This window comes from Echinops telfairi, unplaced genomic scaffold (assembly GCF_000313985.2).
Source record: "Echinops telfairi isolate 266 unplaced genomic scaffold, ASM31398v2 ScPeMD7_7406;HRSCAF=8444, whole genome shotgun sequence".
In the NCBI taxonomy this organism is placed as follows: Eukaryota; Metazoa; Chordata; class Mammalia; order Afrosoricida; family Tenrecidae; genus Echinops; species Echinops telfairi.
The window spans coordinates 1,517,664-1,535,826 of NW_022111306.1; the positions used below are offsets into that span (position 1 = coordinate 1,517,664).

The window sequence follows — 18,163 nt, forward strand, 5'->3', positions numbered from 1 at the left end:
ATGGATATAGAATACCATACCAAGGAGAGGATCCGATTTAAGGTGGGTTTAGTTTTCATTAATAGAGTGTTTCTAAATGGAAGATGTTAAATGTCTTAACATGATGTAATTAGGAACCTCATATTGTCTTGTTATCGAAGTAACTATAATTTTCCCATTTCCCTCATTGGTAACATCAGAACTAGATCAATTTGTCTTTCTAATAAATAAAATTTTTCTCTTCTAATTTGTTTTAGATATTTGATCCCATTAAAAAGCGTTTTGAAGTTCCACTCAATATTGATTCTCCTCCACATCCGGCTGATGACCCCAACTATGCCGTTGAATTTCTAAATAATCCATTTTTTCAATTTAGAATAATAAGAAAAAAAACAGGAACAATACTGTAAGTACTCTTCAAAATCATACATTTCTAAATTTTGTCCTTAGATAGGACACACACTTGAAGAAGTGTTGATGGTTATGATGGCTAACAAGCCTAGAATACTAAAAATATGTAATTTGGCTTAATATTATATGTAGCATAGAAAACCTTACTTAATATTCTTTTAAACTGTGCATGCAAAAAATTCGAGTATAAGAATAGTTACTATTCAATTTTAAAATCCCATTTTGACTATTCAATTTTAAAATCCCATTTTTCCTTTCAAAATTTCTCATTTAACTGAACTGGTACATACAGTATGTTCAATTAGCATCAGTTACTTTTTTCACTGCTATTACTATTAATCAATGGTGTTATTTTTGAGCATTGTGATAATTAAAATGCATACTTAATAATCCAGTGCATATTGATTATTTTATTAGTTTAGGCCAATAGTCATTGCTATGCAAAGAATATATAGTGCTAACTATGGATTTCAAAATCTTATTTAGTTGGTGCCATGAAAATTGAAAACCACAACCATGTTTGTATATATGTATGTGTGTGTGTGTGTATTATGACCATCTAGTTTCTTTCAATATATGACCTTGGTTTGTAAGACAATTATGCCTATATAAAGAGTAATGATATTCTTGACCCAATAACCAGGATGATCCAACTGGTTCTAATACAGTCAGTACCTTGGTTTTCAATGTTATTATAAGCTACGTGGTGGCCATCTATCTCTATTTTATGAAACCACACTGAATTCTTAACTTTGATGGACTGAACACAGACAGAAATTCTTTGTAGTGTCTGCCATCAAGAAGGAGAGTTTCTTTCTCTATTCCTTAAATCTGGGCCAGCCCTTCGATAGCCTTTGACCAATGCAAGGAAAGTGACATTTAACTTTATGAGTTCTGATACCTGACCTCTGAAGCTTGCTGTGTCCTCTCTTACTCTCAAGAGCAAAGTTTTGTTAGGCTGTGTTTTCCAGGGAAACAAAACTAGTGACTTTCATATATGTAAAGGAGGAAATTTAGATAAAGAAAGTGGTCCACACAGCTGCAGAGTGGCAAGCCTGGTCTGACTCAAGTCCATGGGTAAGATGCTAAACTACAAGCCCTTCAAGATACACATGGCTTTTGGTCAGTGAGCTAGGCAACAGGAGGATTAATGAGGAGACGGACTGGTAGAGGCCAAGTTAAATGAATCCAAGGTACATTGCAAGCCATTGACAGCTCCCAGAGTTGACAGAACACATTACAGGCCACTGGATAAAGTTCCAGGAAACCAGATGCAGGATCCAGGCCAGTAGGAATAAGAGAGAGAGTGACAGCATCTATTTAGAGCTATGAAACAGGTTACATCCCTAAGCTGTGGCCTGCCCCTTACTGCTATACTACTGAGGATTCTAGCCCAGCCAAGTTGACACAAAACCTAACAATTACAGAAGTCTGCATAGAATGAAGGACCCAGTCCTGTTTCTTCCAGCCATCTCAATTGAGTTCCCAGACTTGAGAGGCTTTCTTATCATTCAACTCCCGCTAATCTGACAGAGGATTCCTTTTTGAGCACAAGGCACATCTGCCCTTCTTATTCCTGTACAAAGGAGGTTCACAAAGCTCATTTGAACAATATATTATCTCTTCATTTTAGTTTTCCATGAACCTTTTTGTATTTGTAAGGTCAGAATCTTTTCCCAGTTAACTACAGAATCATGAGAAATAATCCCTCATTTTTAAACCACTATGTTTTGTGGTGGCTTCCTCCACAGATGGTAAAATCTAATATAAAAATCAGTATCTAGAAACGAGGAGCTTTTACAATAGAGCATAAATTATTTATCTCTGATTTTGAGCATCAATGTGAGACAGAGGCTAGGAGAAGTGATGAGGAGTTAGTGAGGGATGTGGGTTGGTGAACAACATCATGGCTGTTCAGTCAGATGCTGTAATGGATTGAGGCTTTTGAAAATCTCAGGACAGGAAAATTATTGTTCATGTGAGGTTCGTGTAAATAATCTATAATGGATTAAAATTAACCACAATTTATCTTAAATCCTCCCACCAAGAGGTGCTGGCTAATTCTTCATCCTTGAACTCTAACTTGCTAAAATCAATAGAATGTGACAGAAGAGAGGCTGCATGCTTTCTGAGCTTCGGTCTGAAGAGGCCCTGCACATTCTACTCCTGTGACTCTGAAACACTGCAGTACCTCGTGAAGAATCCTGGGATGGAAGGCTGTGGGAAAAGAGTCATTCAGCTATCCCACCATTCTTTATGAATGGTGTAGAATCCTAGTCCATATCAACCAGGCCCAACCAAGCCACCTAGTAAGTGACGGTAGTCACAGAAGTGAGCCCACGCAATATTAGTAAAGCAATTGAGAAATTTTGAAGACTGTGAGGACTAATGTATCAATGATATCTAATTCAGTACGTTTGGGGTTAGTTTGAGTTGCATGTCCTTGGTCATAGTGGAATGTGTAAACAGAGTATGGTTTATCTGGGGTGGAAAAGGTCCAAGCATGTCTCTTACAAAGCCTGCAAGTAGTGGCATAATGTTCTCCGACATGAAGCATATATTCAGAACTAAGACATCCCAGTGGTCAAGAGTGTAGATGAACAAAGCCCATGGATTTACTTTGCCACTTGGGTTGCAGTGGGAACTAAAAGAAAAGTAACTTAAATTCTCTAAGCCTAATTTCTTGTTCTGTGAAATAGGAGTTTTTTGTAAGACTTTTATGAGATTCTACAGGTAAAGCATGTGATCTTCAAACATGGTCATGATAGCTAAAACGGAGCTCTCCACTCTGAACTACACAAGTTTGCATTTTCTTTTCTTAGCAATACTTGAAAATTACTTATGATTTTTGTTGTTTGATTTATGGGCTTATTTTCTTCAAGTAGAATCTAAATTCCTTGATAGCAGGGACTTCTGGTTTTTGTTTTGGCATCTACAATGTATAAGTGTGCTGAATAAATTGTAGCTTGAATGAAAGTTCTAAACTGATCTATAGAGAGGTCACATACGAAACGCTTTATTCCTCATCTCTTCTCTGTATTCTCTCCCTTGATAATACATAGCCTATTCTGTCACCTGAATTCTTAAAACATCTAAATTTCCATCTCAAGCTTTGACTTGAACCAATTCTAAATTTCCAGTTTCCTGAAGGACTAACCCTTTGATTTTCCCATTACTTGAACCTTCAATATTCATAACTTAATTCACACCCCTGCTCCCTAGCCAAATATCCCAGTGTTCTTTTTTCTGAGTCACATCCTGTTTAGGAGATCTGTTCTATATTTTTTCTTCTAATTTCCCCTCTCTCCTCTCCTGCCTTTGCATATCCAAGTTCTTCTCATATGTAATTCTACCTACTTCATAAGTGTTATTGGATTGTCATAAAAGCAAATAAAACAACTCTTTGTCATGGAGCTGATTCCAACTCATAGTTTCTCTGTAGGACAGAGTAGAAATGCTACGTAGGGTTTTCAAGGCTGTAAATATTTATGAGTGCAAAACAGTCTCATATTTCTTCCAAGAAGCAGCTGGTAGGTTTGAACCACCAGCCTTGTGGTTTGCAACCCAATTCCTAGCAAACAGCATGGCAATCTTAACTTCAGTAGCATCACAGTTTTACTTTTCTTGATAAGCCTATCTTTGACGCCTCGCATCATATGTTTTCCACTCTCAGTCTTGTCTTCATTCTCCATCGCCATCTTCATTTTGTTTCAGTGGCACTGGTAGATAAGCACACGATTGTCACCCAACCCCCAGCTGCTCTGAGCGAGAAAGAGGAGGCTCTCTGCTCTCCTAAAGAGCTGTGGTCTCAGCAACCCTATGCAGGGTCTCTATGAGTCAGAATCCACTGCAGGGTGGTAGGGGTCATAGTGATTAGGCAGTCAGTGTCCGATTCATCTTTGTATGCTTCACATAGCCAAGCACGTCTTGAATATTCAGTAAGGGAATACAAGTGAATACGTTTTTATTGTCCTATACATACAGAATGCAGAAGAGTGACAAGATGCATCCCTATACGGACAGGGATGCAGAAGAATAAGATACAATTGCACTGGGATTAGAGAAAATTGTAATTACTTCACTTAATCCGAGGAGAATGCGAAAGCGGTTTTAAGAAGGAGAGAGTGATCGATTCTGTCAAATGCTGCCGGGAGATTAAACCAAATGAATGCTGATAATTGAACACAGTTACAGCAACATGCAGCCTCGGAGTGTTCTGGAAAGAAGTTCCAGTCATACAGCAGAGGTATAATCCCCAGAAGAGTATTCTAGGGAGTGGAGAAATTGGGAAGATTGAGGTAAATCAATCTTATGGGCAATTTGATTTTTAAGGAAGACAGAAATATCTTCAAATGAGATCAAGAAAGGGAAGAGAAGGTTTGTTTGTTTATGATGAGAATAACAGGAGGGTGCTTGCATGACATGGAAGATGGTGAGAAGAGGCAAAGTGTGAGGGCACAAGAGGACGAGGAGAGAAAGGCTGGAGTCGAGCGACTTACTGGAAACCTGCATTGTAAGAGCTCAGGCAGTGAATCTGCAGAAACAAGAGGAGCAGCCAACTTGGAAACTGAACTAGGTTCATAGGAAAATTCTGCATATAATGGCTTTCACATATATACTTTAATTGTGGAGATATGTTTAACGAAATTTAGCCATTCTAATACTTTGAAGTACACAATTCAGTAACATTAACTGCATTCACTAGTTTGTGCCAGCACCTCCATCTTCCATTTTAATGCTTTTTTTGTTGTTGTCACCTAAAGCATTAACCCTAAGTCCTCAGACCCTGGTAACCACAGATAAACTACATATGCCTATTCTAATATTTCATATGATCAGGCTCTTAAATATATGTAGTTGTATTTTTATGTCCAACTTCTTTCACTAAGTTAATGTGGCCAAGCTTCACCTATGTTTCAGTAGATATCAGAACTGTGTTTTCTTTATGGCTGGCCAGATCACTGCATGGATAAAGCACTGTTCGCTGACTGTATATGAGGGTCTCTGCAACTGCTTTACAGATCATGCTGCAGGTTTAGATTGAGGGGCCGAAAATAGCAATTAGGGTCCATTCTGTCTGCCCATTGTTTTATAGAAACAAACCCCAGAAACTGTTCTTCACCAGTGACTAGTCCCCAGGGGGTTAGAGCTCCCTCTGCTCAGAGAGCACTTCTCCTGGATTAGGGCTTTCCAGCTGACTTTTGAAATCTTCGGGAAGTGAGCCAGCTGAGCGCAGTGACAGGTGTAGCTGCCTCCATACCCTTTCTGCTAATGAGTCGGCCCGTGGAGCCTGGCATCCAGATGGAGTTCCTGAGTTAGCGTTGCATTTCCCATTCAAAGTGGCTCCACGTGACAGAGTAGTCGTGCCCCCATCGGGCATTCTAGGCTGTATTCCTGATGGGAGATCATGGGGCCTTCCTTCCACAGAGCTTCTGTTTCAACTCAGACTCCCAACTTCGGATAGCAGCTGAACACAGAGCCATGGAGATAACCGGGTTATTTTCGTGGTACATACTCTATTTTCTCACTCCAGTCCCATTCAGCTGTTCTGTAGGGCTTCCTCCATGCATTTGTGGGTTACCATGTACCAAAAGAATGAGCTGCAGAACTGAATTTCCTAATTCTAGGCATAAAACCTTACCATCATCAAGAAATCCCATTGCCCTCAAGTTGACTCCAGTCCTTGGCAAGCCCAGGTGTGTCAGAGTAGACCTGTGCTCTGCGGTGTTTTCCGTGGCTGACTTTTCAGTGGTAGACCTCTAGGCATTGCTTCTGAAATGTCTCTGCGTGGACTGGAACCTTCCACCTTTCAATAGCAGGCAAATTCGTCTACGAGGCACTTGACCCTTAAACAAGAAGAAAGAAGTTGGCTCATGTGACGGGGAAGGCCTCTGTTGTCTGTTGCCTTTATGCCCGGCTGAGAGAATGAACCGAGTAAGCACTGGCACCACTCAGAACGACAGCAAAGCATAAAGGAAGGCTTTTGTCTTGACAGGAAAGGTTAGAGAAGATTTCTGGTTGCAGTGAGGGCTTTTTAGTTGGAGAGAACTACATAAAGAAAGCACCAGAAGGATTAAAAAAAGAAAGAAAATCCTGGATATTTTCTGGCTATAAAAAGACTACAATGGCAGGCAATAAATCAAGGAATTATAGAAGTGGTTTTCTAATTTATATCCATACATAACTCGTGGTAGAGAAATATGGAGGTGGGTGAGGTGTCTTGAATTCCTTAGCACCTCGTTTTCCTCAACCTTACTGATTGATCAAATCTTGGCCTCACGGTCTTTGTATGCATGGACCCAGCCTGGTGGAAGCATTCCACTTTGGTCTTTGCCCAGAGCCCAGCGGTTTATATGTTCTTTTTCCTCCAGCGCTCACCTTTCGATACCAAGGGTGGCGCCATTGCACTTGATTACAAGTCTCAAGTTGATTGGTTGCCTCTAAGATGACCTTCAAGGAAACCCTAACAGGCAGTTCTCTTCCATAACACACAAGGGGTAGCCAGGAGTCGGTATTGACTGGACGGCATCTGGTTTGTTTCTTTGTTTGTTTGTTTGGGGTATGTGAAAACATATTTGTCGTTAATGTTTTTGAAGAGTTATCCAACCATTTTAATGGTGTATTACTCCCCAAAAGGTTTATCCTTTTTTTAAAAAGCTTAAATCCTGAATTAGAAAATTATTCTTTAAAAGTATTGATTTGGGGATGAAAGAAGGATGTAATAATGTAATCAATTATTTTCCTAATTTAAGGAGATTCTTTGATTTTGAATTAGAAAAATAAATTCTAAAAGCTTAGCTCTTGTCAACAGCTATTTTGCTAAAGAGACTTGCATAGGTCAATACCCATTTATAATAAATTATAATATCTTAGCATTAACATTTCACATATTGAGCATTATGGATAATGTGATTTCAGGCATTTTCAGTTGTACTTAATAATATTAGTTGCAGTCTATCTGACTGGAATTCCATCATCATTTGATACATTCAAAGAAAGATGTATCTTCCCACCACGCCCAAAAGTTATTTACTTACGTACGCTATAGCACGTGTCCTTCTTTCTAATTGACAAGAGAGAGTAAACATTAAGAATGAACAAATATGAGGATTTCTTATAGCAAATACATTAGAGAAGGTAAATTCTTTGGAAAAATACAAAAGCAATTGCATTCCACTTACAATGAACATTTATTTTTATTGATATATCCAGTGTCCTTTCATTTATAAAATACTAAAAAGTAATCTGCATTATTTTAATTGTACTAAAATTATTTCAATTTCATTTAACTAAAGATAGGGCTGCATTTGAATATTGTCTTTAATTCAAGCAACATTGTTAACAAGGCTTTGGTTTCACTAATTAGAATCTAGTGTTCGGGCTGAATGAAAGGCAGGACATCTGCTCCTGTGAGGAGTCCCGGGAACTCACGGGGAAGTTCTGTGCTGTCCTGTGAGGCCACTCTGATTGCCATTGACTCCACGGCAGCGAAAGGATTTGCCTTGATAAAATATCTTTTTTTTTCCAATGTTGAGAGCATTTAAAAATAAACAGTGGACTTCACCTTTTTCAGGATTCATTTCCCTTCCCTTTATTTTCTTCTTCTACACATCTAATCAGAGTTCTTGAAGGGGGATGTACAGGAAGAAAGAATACTTTGTAATATGACTTATGCAAAATCTCTAGAGACTGGTGCACCCTCCGCCAACACTGGATTGTGTAAAAAAAAGCAGAGGAGAGAAGACGTACACATGATCTAACCAAGGCCTCTTACATCAGTTATTCCAGGTCTACAGAATTGGCAATACTTACAATAATGCCGCGACTGACATGGGCATCGATCAAAATTCCTTTCTGTTAAAGAGAGGGGGTGAGTGCACTAGTTTAATAGGGAGGCCCTTGCATCTCTCCGTTGTGCAGTTAGGACCAGTGAGACATAAGGCAGATTGTCCTTGGTTCTACCTCCTTTAGTTAGATGAGTTACTGATACTTTAGAGAATTTCAAGAAAACCTTTTCTTCTTCTTTTTTTTTAATAGTCAAATAGGCTGATTTTTGAAGGAGAGTTGATAACATGCTAACCTACAACAAAATCCACCCAAGTCCTGGAGTTGATTAGAACAACACTAAGTATTTTCAATGGCTGTGTTCATAAGGACGTAGGTGGCTAGGCCAGTCTTCCCAGGTGCTGCTAACTGAGGTTTAACTTACAAACCTTTTGATTCGCAGCTGTTCAAAAGCCATTTGCACTCCCCAGGCCATCAATACCAGGTTATAAATCTTAATTGACGCCTCCTTCACATAGACGTTTGGGAGGTGCAGTGCATTATGCGTTGGGCTGCCAACCACAAAGTCGACAGTTCAAACCAGCAAACCACAGAAGACAGATGAGGGGCAGTTCTACTCTGTCCTATAGAGTTGCTGTGAGCCAGAATTGACTCAATGGTAATGAGTGAGAAAGCTGTCTTTAAGGTTTATGGCAAACTGACCTGCGAGATAATTGTTCAGTGGTATAGTGACCATAGTGAGCTTCATAGTGGCCATAAAACCAATATCAAACCCACTGCCGTTGAGTTGATTCCAACCCAAAGCAGCCCTATGAGACAGAGTAGAACTGCCTCTTTGGTTTTGTGAGACTTTCAATCTTTATGGGAACAGATAATCTTATTTGTCTCTGGTGTGGCGACTGGTATGTTCAAACCACAGATGTTTCAGTTAGCAGCTAAATGTGTAATGCACTAGGTAGCCAGGTCTCCTTACTGTGGCCAGAGATACTGTTAAATTGTTGGAATACTTTTAACAGTTGATAAAAAACAACTGCTGTTCTGGAGACGACTTTCCAACCCCGCTACCAGGAAGCCTTAATTTCCTGATTAGTCTCCTCAAATTCTAGCAAAGGGCTAATACTGAAGGTGACCTTCTGCCCCTGCTTCAACCTATGGTCCACGTGAGTTCTGATTAGTCTGCATATGCTAATTTTAAATATTTAAAATATAACCCCTGGATCGCCCTTTTCCTAAGTAATTTCTTTGAAAATCAAACGACCTATTTTCTTAGTGTTCTCCTCTCAAAAAGGACTGTGCATTGGAAAGTAGTAGAGGCAATAGGTCTAGAAGCATCATGATTGCATCTCCTTATACAAATTTGAAGCAAATTACTATTATTGGTATTATCAGTTACTCAAAAGGCACTGGTTTTAGTGTATATTTAGGTCTAAATTTCAGGTCTCCGTGGATAAGTGAAATTTTTAATGAGCAATCAGAAAGTTATATGTTGAGACTTTGGTTCTCAGAAGTGAACAAAATCTGTTCTGAGACCTCTGATGACGTGGAAAATTAAGTGAGCTGCCTGTTTGTTAAGGTCTGAAGAACTGACCTTCCACAGGAACACAGGAAAATGAATGATAAACCTCTCCCAACTCTCCCCAAAGGAAACAGCGTTGATATAGGCCATGACTTTCCACACAGAGAATCTGACTGCTCCTAATACTTTCCCCTGATCCTTCACCTTCTCAGACTGTGGAAGGGGCCCCTATTTGGCTCCTATATCAATATGTGTGTGTTACTACATTGTGTTGTAACTATTGGCTTGTTGCCTCCTCTTACTCCTCTTTGTAGTTTCCCAGTGCCTGAGATAGTGCTTGACACATTCTAGGCACTTGGGAAATGTTTTTGAATAAAAGCAAAAAGTGCTAAAGAGTAGTTCCCCTGGAAGATGTTAAGTGTTGTTACTTAGCAACAATCTGCTAAGCATGCAAGACACTGTAGTAGTGAAGTTGGGACCACCCCTTCTCCTATCAAATAGGGCCATGGATTGGAAGGTAGCAAAGGCTGTGGGTCGAGAAGCAGCATGATTATTCCCCGCCACTGTGACTGCTGGTCCTCTAACCCCCTGCAACTGTCCCTGTAAATGCTTTCACTCTGGCTGCCTCCATGTGGTCTAGGACAAAAGATTTCTGTGAGGGGGCTTTTAAAAAATTGTGGAAATTTTTCATTTTCCTGTAATTCCATGTCCACAAAATGTCGTAGCCCCCTCACATACTCAAACACAGTAGAAAAGTGTCATGTGTAATAGCCACCTCTTTGGTATTCATAATGCATTGCTCCCTACTAAGAATCCCAAAATATTCATAAGGGAAACACATAGAGTTAGAGTTGTTCAGTACAGCATTTCATAACTTTGATTTGCCGGTGTGGTTGTTAGGTGCCATTGAGCTGGTTCGGACTCGGTGAACAGGGACAATGGAACTAAATACTGCCCGGCCTGCAGGGTCCACACATGGGGCGGCATGGTCGAGCCCATTGTTTCAGCCACTGGGTCAATTTCATCTAGCTGATCATTTTCCTCTTTTATACTCCCTCTTTAGTTTTCCAAGCATGATATCCATCTCCAGAGACTAGTCCCTCACGATAGCGTGTCCAAATTACAAAAGATGAAGTCTCACCATCCTTCGTTCTAAAGGATTTCTCCCCAGACAGGTTTATTCAGATTTATTCTGACAGTCTGTGGTGTCCAATGTTCCTTTAGCAATATGATAATTCAAAGGGAACGTTTTTCAGTCTTCCTTCGTCATTGTCCAGTTATGACATGCATGAGATTATTAAAAATACTACGACTTGGTTTAGACTTATAAGTCAAAGCTACATCTTTGCCTTTAAAAACATTGATCATTTTATTGAGGGCTCTTACAGATATTATCACATCTATAAGTCTATTGCATCAATTGAACTCGGACAGATGGTGCCATCATCACTTTCAAAACATTTCCTTTCTACTTGAGCCCTTTGATATCAGCTCCTCCTTATTCTCCCTCCCCCACCCCACCACCCTCATGAACCCTTAATAAAATATGTTATTATGCCTCACATCTTTGCCTTTTGACACTTTAAAGAGGTCTTTCGTAGTAGACTAGCCCAATGCAATGTGTTATTAATTTCTTGACTGACTGCAGCTTCTTCCATGGGAATAGATTGTGGATCCATGTGAAATCCTTGACAATATTTTCGCTGTTTATCATGATGCTATTTGTTCAGCTGTGAGGTTTTTGATTTCTTTATGCTGATGTGTAAATCCATACGGAAGGTCGTAGTCTTTGCTCTTCATCAGCAAATCCTTCAAGTTCTTTTCACTTTCAGCAAGCTAGGTTGTGACACCTGCTTATTGAAGATTCCTAATGAGTTTCCTCCAATAGTGGTGTCATGTTTTTCTTCATATGTGGGGGTACCCCCCAAAACTGAGAGAAGCGCTGCTTGGCAGAGCTTTCACAGTACACACATTTCCCGCTAGGCAAGCATCAAGCAACTCTCTCTGAGTTAGTGCACCCAGTGGCATCACCTGGGAATGTTCTGTGTGATCACAGTGAATTTTTTCATAAAAACTGTCTTGCTCAAACCTTATTTTTTTGTGATGGCTGATTTAAGAGACCACCTTGCAACAGTGAAATTTTGTTTCCTACTTGGGAAAAATCCTACAGAAACTGTTGTGATGTTGAACACAGCTTACAAAGACAGCACTATGGGAAAACTCAAAGGTATGAGTGATTTTCTTGTTTCAAAACAGGCGAAATGTCGATTGATGACAAACCTTGTTCTCAACATTGTTTAACTTCCTGAAAATATCGACAAAATTCATGCACTTGGGCTCGAAGACTGACAATGGACCATTAAAGAGATGGGGAAGATATCTGGACTATCTTGGAGCTTGGTTCAGCAAATTTTAGTGAAAGATTTGGGAATGAGAAGAAATTGTGCCTTGGGTCCTGGCTGACTGGCAAAAATCTCATTGAGTGAAAACATGCTGAGTGGAAACATGCTGTGCTTTGAAAGAACAGCTTTGAAGCCACCCAGAATTTCCCCCCGCCAAGGTCATTACTGTTGATGAGACATGATTCTATTCTGATGACCTGGAAAGCAAACATAAATCAAGCCAGTGAAAGGCACCATCATCACCTCACTCAAAAAAAGCTCATCAAGTGAAATCAAAGATCAAGACAATGCTCATTTGTTTGCTCAATGTGAGGGGAAAAGTGGATTTGGAGTTCTCTCCACTAGGTCAGACTGTTAATCAAGCTTTCTATTTAGAGTTTCTAAAAAGATTGCATGACAGTGTTTGACCAAGAAAAAAGGCCCAATTTGTGGCAGACAAGGGACTGGTTTTGCCACCATGACAATGCACCTGCTCACACAGCCATCTCAGCGTGCCTGTTTTGGGCAAAAAATAGCAGGCCTCTCTTGCCCCACTCACCTTACTCACCTGATTTCATTCCAAGCAACTTCTTTTTGTCCCCACTAATGAAGAGGGGCATGAAAGGATAGTGATTTGAGGATGTAGAAGAGGTGAAGGAAAAACACGGGAGGTGTTGTCACCCATCCAAACAGCTGAGTTTGAAAAATGTTTCCAAGAATGAAATAGCAGATTTGACAAATATATTAAGAACAATGGAGAGTACTTTGAAGGTGATCAGGTTGTTTTGTAAAGAAAATTAAATACATAGCTTTGGGGAAAACATCTGGTTCTTTTGGGGTACACCCTCGTGTATTCCAGCTTCTTAGATTATTTGCTTAGTGTACAGATTGAATAAATATGGTGAAAGGATGCAACCCTGGTGCACATTTTTCCTGATTTTAAAGTACACAGTATCTCTGTGTTCTGTACAAACAATAGCCTTTTGCTCTTAGGCAAGTACATATCCTTTCATCTTTCTGCATCACAGATTCTTTGTGTATGAAATGCAAATATAATGCCTTTTCATAGTTTATTGGGAGAATTAAGCAAAATGCAGTGGATGATATGCTTAGTTCAGGGAGCAGCATTTAGGAAATCTCTCTTTCTCACTACCATCAAGTCAATGCTGACTCCTAGCCACCTCCTATGCATTTCTGAGAATGTAACTGTTTATGGGAGTAGAAAGCCCAGTTTTTCTCCTATGGAGCTGCTGGTGGTCTTGAACTGCTGACCATGCAGATCATAGTCCAATGCATAAACACAACGCCACAAGGGATTTAATAAGTAGCATATGTAAATTTCTTAACCTTCTCTCAGATCCCCTCACACTCTATTTATTTTCTCATTCTCCTTTTAAAATAACTTTTAAGCTAATAGGATTTTTTTCCTTTGAGCAAGCATTTACCTGAGAAAATAAGTCCTTATTAAGAGTTAACAGTCATTGTCTCCCTGCTTTTCTTTCTCACACAGGTGGAAATCATCTCTTGGTGGCCTGATTTTTTCTAACCAGTTTCTCCGAATAAAGACTACTGTCCCATCATCTTCTATCTATGGATTTGGTGAACATGAGCATCCATCTTTTAAGCATAACATGAATCATGTTAGATATGGAATGTTTTCCAGAGATCAAGCACCAGTGGTAATATGTGAATACAGACTCAATATTGAAATGTTGTTGAAGGAAAAGAGACCATAAATGATAAGAATGACTTCCTATAAGGCGAATACACATTTATTCTCAGAAATCATCTTGGTTTAAATTTAATCAATCATAAAGTCAAGTGCAAAATTTTTTATCTTCTCATGAGTTTCCACCAGTTTGTCTTTTACCCTCATAATGTAAATTATACTTTTGGGGGGCATGTCATTAATTAGTTAACTGTATCTCATTGAGGGAGGATAATAAATCATCCCAAATCATATTTCTTTCTATTGCAGGAATATAGCAATCTCTATGGAGTTCATCCTTTTTATATGTGCATAGAGAATGATTCTAATGCTCATGGTGTTCTACTTCTGAATTCCAATGCCCAAGGTAATGTGATTATCTGGCTAAATTATAAAGAAGCAAGTGTACAATATAAATGCTAATTTTGTCATTCTTCCTTTTGAAAATGTTATTAATTAGTACAATAAAAACTGAGATCATCTACACTTCAGTATTTTGTTTCAAAATGGAAAATTTTGTGGAGCACCATATAAACTGTCAGTGATGTATTGCAAAATGTTGTTGAGGCACATAGTATTAAAGACACATAACTTGAGAAATCAGAAGCCACCGGATAAGTAATATCTGTTATAAATTTCAGTGTAATTCAATGTCATGTATCTGTCATATCATTTCAGCAACGCCAGCACTGTCAAGGCCATCTGTCTGCGTTGCATTGGTCTAGAAATATTTGAAATGTGTTGCCAGTACAGTAGCTTCCCTTAATTGTGTCTTTTGGGCTAAACTAAAACCAACTCTCTGTGTTTGTGTGTGCGTATATTAAACAGATAATGTACTTGATGGATTCTTTCTTATAGAAAGGAAAAGTGAGTATACAGAATTGGCAAACTCTAACAGATGGTAAGATGTCATGTTCACGCTCAGTAGTGCCCAACCCAACTAATTAGCCTTGGTGACCTAGAAGTAGTAGAACTATGAAAACAGTGATCTCTGCCACAAATGCTACTTGAGCTTATTCTGTGCTTTTTGTTTTGCTCCTCAGATATCACCCTGTTCCCATACCCTTCTATAATGTACCAGACGATTGGAGGAGTACTAGACTTCTATATATTTCTTGGCCCCACTCCTGAAAATGTTGTCCAGCAGTACACAGAGGTGAGTATCGTACCGTCGTTAATGCTCACGTTGTCATGGTCTTGGCTCTGGAGTCAGGGGGTGACTAGTATCTTCATATATTCCCCTCCCTTTAGCTTTTCAATTTCAAGGCTAATTGGTTCTACTTTAAATCGTGACTTCATTTAAATGTTATTACGCAAAGGTTTTAAACCTATATACCTTATCAAAATAGTATATTGAACACTTTGAAGAAAATCCTGGCAGAGATTGTTCAGTATTATACTCAACACTTCGAGGAGAACTTAACCAGAAGTTTCTTGGCACAAAATTACACCTGGCCTTCTAAAAGCATTCGAGATGGAGGTCTCCACACCATCCCACCTCCAAATACAGCCCTACAACTCCGTCCTGCCTTCTCCTGGGCAGCGTGCCCTGTGGCACTTGGCACTTCTAACAGCACTCAACTCCCACTCACTTGGTTGAATGGGGCCCATCTGAATTGGTTTTTTGTTTGTTTGTTTAACAAATAGTTTCATTGGCATACACTTCATATATCATACTATTTAATTGTTCAATCATATTGAGAAGAGTTGTGCAATCATCACCACAATCAGTCTCATACTCATTGTTGGTAGCTCTCTATTTACACAGCCCTCCCGCTCCCCATTCTACCCTGCCATTCCCCTAGGCAGTTATTAATCCAGTTACTTTCTCTATAGATATCTATCTTAGATTTCATAAACAGGAGATCATACAAAACACAGATGCAAAAAACAAAAACCAGCCAACGAAACAAAAAAGAAGAAAAACGACTGGATAATACAAAGAAAAGCCTCAAATAGAAAACAGAAAATATTGAAAACTGAAGCAACTTCAAAAGGAGTCAAAAGGGAGTTCAAATCACAAGGCATTACTTTTTGCCTAACTACACCTGCCACAGTCGACTCTACAATGCTCTCTGTCTGATAGCAAGGCTATTCACATCCCTCAACTATGGTCAGATGTGAGTCACGAGCTTTAATCCATGTGTGCATCCTGCAAGGGGATTTGGGAATTGGACTGTCATTGTTAGCCTTTGCTCATTGGATGTTCACAATTTGATTTCAGATACCATTACCTCCTTTGAAATGGATTTTTATTATTTATAATCCTTGGATCACACAGGCCGGTGTGCTTCTTCAATGTGGACTTAGTTGATGCCTCATTTAGATGGTGGCTTATTTTAATACAAGCCTTTAAGACTCTACATGCTCTTCTTTCATGCACATCATCCAAATTGTCTTCACTGCAATTTGCTGTAGTACCCCTTATCTTCAGTGATCGCTTCATGAGGTTTAGTGTTGAATAGGGCCATGTCATAAGAACTAATTGTTCTTAGATTGGGGCTAGAATTAGTGTAAGCCCAAAATATATTCATATGTCTATGGTTTATATATGTCTCTGGTTCACTTTAGAGACATCATTATCATGGTGTTATGGCAGAGACTGTTATAAATCATTGCCCTCAGGCATAAGGTAATTCTATTGATAGAGTCATTAATTTAGCCAATGGCATAGAATTTAAGACATTATTGAGAAAAGGAAATTATATACGTAGCAGCCCACTTAAAATGCCAATACAAGAATTGCTGACTTGTGCAGATTGAGCTCATAAGTGACTAGACACTATTTTCACAAAGAATGGAGGTTGAAGAAAGGGCAAAACTTTTAATAATGCTCATTCGCAAAGGCAGAACCATGCCTACCAGACTAATACATGCCACCAGAAAGCAAGGATGGCACTGGAATAGTAAATATGTGGTTGTCACAGGAAACTATTCACTGGACTCCCTCAGAGCAAGAGATCCGAACTGAAACAATGACCACCAATTCCATAGCCTAGAGATAGCAGTCTTATGCTTCTTTTCACACTAGTGCATTTCAGCCTTAAGTCCAAGGGAGGATGTTGGTTTTGTAAATGTGCTCTGGGTGAGTTCCAGAGAAAGTCCAATTCACTTAATTGGTTTTCTCATCATATCCTTCTGGTATGATCTGTGAAGGATGTTGTGCACCTTGAAAGAACAGAGTCTAAGTCCCATTAGTCTATATCACATGACCTGGGTCACCAATGACTGGATAGAAACTAAGTCCAATTAAATAGAAGAGTATCCAATGAGGCACATAGTAACAGGCATATTTTCCTCTTTAGTCTGTGTAAGTATTGTTAAAGGTTTTTGTTTTGTTTTGTTTTCTCCAGGTGGGAGGTTGCTCCACTCAGGTTCAGAAGTACAATCATCTTTTCCTAACATACATGCCTCCCAACTCCTATCTTGGCTTAATAGTAAAATTCACTTATTATTTCTGGTAGGAGTATTAATTGATTTGGGATAACCTTAGTAAAATATTGTATAGCAGCAACTGAATGGTCTCTCTCCCCTCATCTTCAGGAAGTACAGCAGCAGTGGTGAGGCCTCCTCTGTGAGTTTTAGTGTACATACAAAGGGAGTGATTTATGGTTCATGGACACTAGGCAGGCTCTTGACCTCATTGCTTGGGAGATTGGACTACAGGATTATATTGCTTGGGAGACTGGACCTAGAAGATTACATGACCTGTGAGCAGAAGCCTGCCTTCATCTTGTGTTTATTTTTTATAGTAGTAGACTCTTACTTTATTTATCCCATTTTGAATCACTAACTTCAGTCAGCATAATGGTTTCCAGGTTCATCCATGTCATGAAGTGTTCCATGATTTCATATCTATTTTCCAGGGATGAATAGTATTCCATTGTGGAGGTATCAGAGTTTCTTTGGGCTATTCCCAGCTTCTTGTATTGTGATCTCTGCTGCAGTGAACATGGGAGAGCTTATGTTTGTTCATCTTCTGTCTCTTGTTTCTTGGGGTGTATACCCAGCAAAGGTATTGCTGGGTCATATAGCATTTATATTCCCTGTTGTTTAAGGTATTGCCATATCACTTTCCACAATGATTTCACATATTTACAAGCCCATCAGCAATATAAGAGTTCTAATTTCTCCATACACTCTGCAACATTTGTTTTCTCTGTTATTTTCTAATTGGACAGTTGTTGTGGATATAAGAGGAGATCATCACTGTTTTGATCTTCATCTCCTGGATGACTGGTGATGATGAGAATTTCCTCATTTGTTGGTTAACCATTCAAATGTCATCCCTTGTGAATTGTCTATTCATGTGCCCTTCCCGCCTTTTAGCTTGGATTATTTGTTTTTGTTCTTATTGATGTATTGCAAAATTCCATAAATTTT

General features: G+C 39.2%; 1 protein-coding gene across 1 annotated transcript in view; it reads left to right on the forward strand.

The window, feature by feature from the left end:
* The window catches only part of LOC101648013 (maltase-glucoamylase, intestinal-like), a 138,240-nt gene continuing 120,077 nt past the window's right edge, over positions 1-18,163 (forward strand). Inside the window, exons 1-5 of the mRNA XM_030887342.2 lie at positions 1-42; positions 237-385; positions 13,583-13,751; positions 14,051-14,147; positions 14,824-14,936. Of these exons, the coding sequence (XP_030743202.2) occupies positions 1-42; positions 237-385; positions 13,583-13,751; positions 14,051-14,147; positions 14,824-14,936 (570 nt within the window). The remainder of the gene's footprint in view (positions 43-236; positions 386-13,582; positions 13,752-14,050; positions 14,148-14,823; positions 14,937-18,163) is intronic.